The sequence below is a fragment of the Chaetura pelagica genome, unplaced genomic scaffold (assembly GCF_000747805.2).
Source record: "Chaetura pelagica isolate M959 unplaced genomic scaffold, ChaPel_1.0 scaffold828, whole genome shotgun sequence".
NCBI classification, from domain to species: Eukaryota; Metazoa; Chordata; class Aves; order Apodiformes; family Apodidae; genus Chaetura; species Chaetura pelagica.
The window spans coordinates 119,905-125,838 of NW_009954195.1; the positions used below are offsets into that span (position 1 = coordinate 119,905).

The 5,934-nt window shown below is 60.0% G+C and overlaps 1 protein-coding gene across 1 annotated transcript in view; it reads right to left on the reverse strand.

Annotated features, from left to right (window-relative positions):
* GPAA1 (glycosylphosphatidylinositol anchor attachment 1) overlaps window positions 1-5,934 on the reverse strand; it is an 8,607-nt gene that overhangs the window by 1,208 nt on the left and 1,465 nt on the right. The window contains exons 2-10 of the mRNA XM_010003152.1: window positions 5,730-5,909; window positions 5,442-5,553; window positions 4,176-4,323; window positions 3,554-3,655; window positions 3,288-3,484; window positions 2,669-2,865; window positions 1,612-1,788; window positions 1,319-1,471; window positions 254-438 (exon numbers count right to left, since the gene is read on the reverse strand). Of these exons, the coding sequence (XP_010001454.1) occupies window positions 254-438; window positions 1,319-1,471; window positions 1,612-1,788; window positions 2,669-2,865; window positions 3,288-3,484; window positions 3,554-3,655; window positions 4,176-4,323; window positions 5,442-5,553; window positions 5,730-5,909 (1,451 nt within the window). The remainder of the gene's footprint in view (window positions 1-253; window positions 439-1,318; window positions 1,472-1,611; window positions 1,789-2,668; window positions 2,866-3,287; window positions 3,485-3,553; window positions 3,656-4,175; window positions 4,324-5,441; window positions 5,554-5,729; window positions 5,910-5,934) is intronic.

Here is a 5,934-nt window from a genome sequence, read left to right on the forward strand (position 1 = left end):
CCACCAGCGGCGGCACCAGCGCCAGCAGCCCGGGCCGGGGCTCCTGCGGGGACACCGGGGTGAGTGGGGGACCCGCAGGGGTGCACAGGGAGGGGAAGGGCAGGGGAAGGGTCCCACCTCGCCGGCACTACGGTCGCTGTCCCAAAGCCGCTCAGAGTTGCCTGTCTCGCACTTGCTCAGCTTCATCCAGAGGTCCAGGGCATGGGGAGGGTCAAGGAAAGGAGTGGAGGAGGTCTGGGTGCCCCCTGCCCACCCCCTGGCCCTCCCTGGCCCCAAAAGGATATCTTGAGGATAAGGACGAGGATGAGGAAACCAAAGGCTGGCATGTAGAGGCCGATGGAGATGAAGCGGGAGAGGGAGGGCAGGAGGTAGAAGAAGTAGGACTGGTGCAGCCGCTCCAGGAGGTTGTTGAGCTTGCGGAACATCCCCTCCAGCGTCCTGCAGCAGCAGCATGGCCAGGGGGGACTGCACGCCAGGACCCCCCTGCAGCCCCACACTCACTTGCTCAGGGTGGTCATGTTGTACTCAACACGAGTGAGGGGATTTTGCAGGTCTCTAAGACGCCCCTCCTTGTGTTAGGAGGCTTTAGGGGACTAAAGTCTCCAAGACTCCCCCCTCTCACCATGAGGTGCTAAATTTATAGGCACCCCAGGACCCCCACGTTCATGTTTAGGGGTGCCCCAAGACCTCTCTATTCATAGTAAAGTGTTTCAAGAGTGCCCCAAAACCCCCACTTTCATGTTAAGAGGCTTCAGGGGTGCCCCAAGACCCCCACATTCATGGTGAGAGGCTTTAGGGGCAACTCAGCAGCCACCTGTTCATGCTTAGAGGTGTTTCAAGAGCTCCACATTCACAGTTGAGGGGCTTTAGGGGAGTCCCAAGATCCCCCCTCATTCACCATAAGGTGCTTTAGAGGCACCTCAGGACCCCCACATTCATGTTTAGGGGTGCCCCAAGACCCCCACCTTGATTTTAAGAGGCTTTGGGGGCACCCCAGGACCCCCACATTCAAAGTGAAGGGTTTATGGGCACCTCCAGACTCTCTGTTTGTGGTGAGGAGCTTTATGGGAGCTGCAAGACACCCCCCTGTTCACAGTGAAGGGATTTTGGGGTTCTCCAAGACCCTCCCTGCTTTTGTTGAGGCTTTAGAGGAGCCCCAAGACCCCCATGTTCATGTTATGGAGCTTCAGGTGAGCCCCAAAACCCCCACATTCATGTTTTGGAGATTGAGTGCAGCTCCGAGTCCCACCCTGTCCACAGTGAGGGAGTTTGGGGATAGCCCAAGCCCCCTTGCCGTGCCCCCCGGCCCCGCACTCACTTGCCCAGGGTAGTCATGTCGTACTTGTACTGCCGGAAGCTGTTGATGCCGCGCAGGGTGATGGCCTCGATGCGGTAGCGCAGGAAGAGCCCGTGGTCGCCGCGGGGCCAGCCCGAGGCTTGGGCCAGCACCATCAGCAGCAGCGTCTGCAGGCTGTGGGCGTAAGCAGGCAGAGAGTCCCCCTCGGGGCGTGGGAGCTGCGGGGCAGGGATGAGGGAGAGGAGGAGGAGGCAGCGGAAAGGGTCAAGGAAAGGAGTGGAGGAGGTCTGGGTGCCCCCTGCCCACCCCCTGGCCCTCCCTGGCCCCAAAAGGATATCTTGAGGATAAGGACGAGGATGAGGAAACCAAAGGCTGGCATGTAGAGGCCGATGGAGATGAAGCGGGAGAGGGAGGGCAGGAGGTAGAAGAAGTAGGACTGGTGCAGCCGCTCCAGGAGGTTGTTGAGCTTGCGGAACATCCCCTCCAGCGTCCTGCAGCAGCAGCATGGCCAGGGGGGACTGCACGCCAGGACCCCCCTGCAGCCCCACACTCACTTGCTCAGGGTGGTCATGTTGTACTCAACACGAGTGAGGGGATTTTGCAGGTCTCTAAGACGCCCCTCCTTGTGTTAGGAGGCTTTAGGGGACTAAAGTCTCCAAGACTCCCCCCTCTCACCATGAGGTGCTAAATTTATAGGCACCCCAGGACCCCCACGTTCATGTTTAGGGGTGCCCCAAGACCTCTCTATTCATAGTAAAGTGTTTCAAGAGTGCCCCAAAACCCCCACTTTCATGTTAAGAGGCTTCAGGGGTGCCCCAAGACCCCCACATTCATGGTGAGAGGCTTTAGGGGCAACTCAGCAGCCACCTGTTCATGCTTAGAGGTGTTTCAAGAGCTCCACATTCACAGTTGAGGGGCTTTAGGGGAGTCCCAAGATCCCCCCTCATTCACCATAAGGTGCTTTAGAGGCACCTCAGGACCCCCACATTCATGTTTAGGGGTGCCCCAAGACCCCCACCTTGATTTTAAGAGGCTTTGGGGGCACCCCAGGACCCCCACATTCAAAGTGAAGGGTTTATGGGCACCTCCAGACTCTCTGTTTGTGGTGAGGAGCTTTATGGGAGCTGCAAGACACCCCCCTGTTCACAGTGAAGGGATTTTGGGGTTCTCCAAGACCCTCCCTGCTTTTGTTGAGGCTTTAGAGGAGCCCCAAGACCCCCATGTTCATGTTATGGAGCTTCAGGTGAGCCCCAAAACCCCCACATTCATGTTTTGGAGATTGAGTGCAGCTCCGAGTCCCACCCTGTCCACAGTGAGGGAGTTTGGGGATAGCCCAAGCCCCCTTGCCGTGCCCCCCGGCCCCGCACTCACTTGCCCAGGGTAGTCATGTCGTACTTGTACTGCCGGAAGCTGTTGATGCCGCGCAGGGTGATGGCCTCGATGCGGTAGCGCAGGAAGAGCCCGTGGTCGCCGCGGGGCCAGCCCGAGGCTTGGGCCAGCACCATCAGCAGCAGCATCTGCAGGCTGTGGGCGTAAGCAGGCAGAGAGTCCCCCTCGGGGCGTGGGAGCTGCGGGGCAGGGATGAGGGAGAGCAGGATGAGGCAGCGGAAACACCCAGCACAGCCAAGGCCACCAGGGTCCATGGGCCCAAGCAGGGCAGGGGCTCAGGGGCACCCCAGCACCCCCTATACACCCTGAAGGGTTTCAGGGGCACCCCCACTCCTTGCTCTCAGGCTCTTTAGGGGTCTCCCAAGACCCCCACATCAAAAGTGAAGGGATTTATGGGGCACCCCAAGGCCCTCTGTTCATGGTGAGGGGTTATAGGTGCCCCATGACAGCTATGTTCCTGTGATGGAGCTTTAGGGGAGCCCCAAGTCTCCACATTTGCACTGGGGGAACTTAAGGGCACCCTAAGACTCCCACATCCCAAGTGAGGGTATTACAGTGCACCCCAAGACCCCTCTGTTCACGGTACAGAGCAGCCCCTCACCTTGCCCTGGATAGTGCAGAGCAGCCCATTCTTCTGGCAGAAGGCATGGAAGAGGTTGAGGAGGTCAAGGTTGGGCAGCTGCCCGTTCAGCCCCTCCACGGCCACGTCGATGCTGGTGACCACGTCGCTGCTCAGCTCCAGGGAAATGGCCGCCTGGATGGCACCCGCCCGGCCCAGCAATCCCGAGGACTGCACCTCTGGAGCACAGCCCGGTCAGCCCCGCGGCACAGCCCAGTCAGCCCCACCAGCCCCAGCCCCTGGCTCACCCGTCAGGTTGACATCATGGTAGGCCTCCAGCCAGGCCTCCATACCCAGCAGGTCGTGCTCGTTCACCAGGAAGATTATGTCCTTTGCCCAGTAGATCTGGCCTGAAGACAATGGGGCGGCTGTGCCAGGACAGTACCAGTACCGGTACCGGCCCCGGCAGAGCCCAGAACAGCCTGGTCCCTGCTCCTGCAGAGCCTGGCACAGGCCGTGCCTTGGCAAAGCCCAGCACAGCTCCAGCAGAGCCCAGTGCAGCCCTGGCAGAGCCCAATACAGCCCCCACAGAGCCCAACCCAGCTCCTGTGCCCAGCACAGCCCCCATGGAGCCCAGTACAGCTCCTGTGCCCGGTACAGCCCCCAAAGAGCCCAGTACAGCTCCTGTGCCCAATACAGCCTCCATAGAGCCCAGTACAGCCCCTCTGCCCAACACAGCCACATGGGACCTGCTCCTTGTGCCACCCTCCAAGCAGCCAGAGCCTCCCACCACAGCAGGCAGTGTGTGCCCGGTATTCCCATGCCTCACGTTCCACAGGCAGTGAGGAGGAGGAGCCTCAGCACCACAAGGACCCCTCACCCACAGCCCAAAGCCCCCCAGCAGGGTGCAGAGCCCCCAGCCAGACTCACTGCGGAAATGCGCGGCCAGGGCCAGCATCAGCCCCAGGGCCTGGCTGTTCTGGGGCCCCTCGCTGCAGGGCACGCTCAGCACCAGCGCCTCCGTGCTGGCCGCCCGCGGCGCCCGCAGGATGCCATACACGTTGGTGCCCCTCACCATCTGCCAGGAGAAGGGGAGAGGGCTCAGTGGGCATCCTCGGCCTCAGGGTGGTGGAGGGGGGAGTGCCAGGGTTTTTGAGGAGGGGGGTGTGGGAAATGTTTCAGGCTGACTATAACGGAACACGAACAGAGCTGGGCAGTGCATGACCTTCTGCAAGGAGCACAGAGCAATTAGTGTAATTATCACCAAGGGATGGGACAGCTTGGTTTGGAGAGACCTTGAAGACCATCCATAGGCAGGGACACCTCCCAGCAGCCCAGGCTGCTCCACCCATCCAACCTGCCCTTCAACACTGCCAGGGATGGGGCAGCCACAGCTTCTCTGGGCAACCTGGGCCAGGGGCTCCCCACCCTCATAGCCCAGAATTTCTCCCTCCCATCTCAGCTCCAGCTCCCTCTGCCAGCTGGAAACCCTTCCCCCTGCTCCCATCCCTCCTTGCTCTTGTCCCAAGTCCCTCCCCAGCTTTCCTGGAGCCCCTTCAGGCACTGGAAGGTGCTCTAAGGTCTCCCTGGAGCCTTCTGTTCTCCAGGCTGAACAGAAGAAGAGAACCCCAACTGCCAGAATGGGCTGAGGTGTCTCAATCCTCCCCCCACAGAAACAGGGAAGCTGTTTTGGTAAGACTTGCACCTCAGCTCTGCTGGGTGTTACCCTGGAATTACTAACTCAAGCTCCAATATTTACAGCATTTATCAATGGAAACTCCAAACTTTTTGTATCTGCTACCTGAGTAAATTACGTTAATCAATTCTCTGTCCTGGCAACTCCGCAGAACTGCCTCACTACATGTCCTCCACTTCATGTGGCAGGGGGCTCTGGGAGCATCCTCAGCCAGGACTCCGACTGTGGGAAACTGTTCTTTTCTTCCCCACATCAGTCTAAACAAAATGCCTTTTCAGCCAGCAAAGGCCTCTCCTGATTATTCCCAGCTAACAGACTAAAACAGACTTGCTTCTCAAGGACAACTAAACCCAAAACAGATGTGGTGCGGGACAGAAAAGATGGGCGACAAGCCATCCTGTGCCCCTGGTAGTCACCACCCTAACTTGGGGCTCATGCATGGATGCTCATTGGCTCTGGCTGGCAGGGGGTGCCGGGTTTGTGGGGAGGGGGCTACGTACGTATCGCTCGCGGGTCTCGTCGGGGAAGGGCAGGGTGCGGGCAAAGGGCTGCCGGTGCACCTCCAGCCCCAGGCTCCACATTGTCTTCTCCAGCCAGGCCACTGGCATGCCCCTGGGGAGGGGGAGAGGCAGGATGGACCCCATCACAAAACACACCCTGGGGGCACCTCTGCCCCTAATACACTCCTGGGGAGGGGGAGAGGAAGCATGGAGCCCCCCAAAAGCCCCCTGGGGGGACACCCCTGACAACCCCTGAAAAGCAGCCCCCCAGAACTCTGCAGCTCTCACCCCACTTTCTTCTTGTGCCCGGCAAACTCGCGGGCGTAGGACAGAGCCCGCTCTCCGAAGAGGAACTGCTCCTCCACCATGGTGGAGCCCATGGCATTCTCCGACATGTAGGTGCGGGGGGCCAGGGGCTGGCAGGGCAAGGCCAGGAACCAGCCCAGCCCCACCACGTAGCTCAGGATGCTGCAGGGAGACGGGGGTCAGGGAG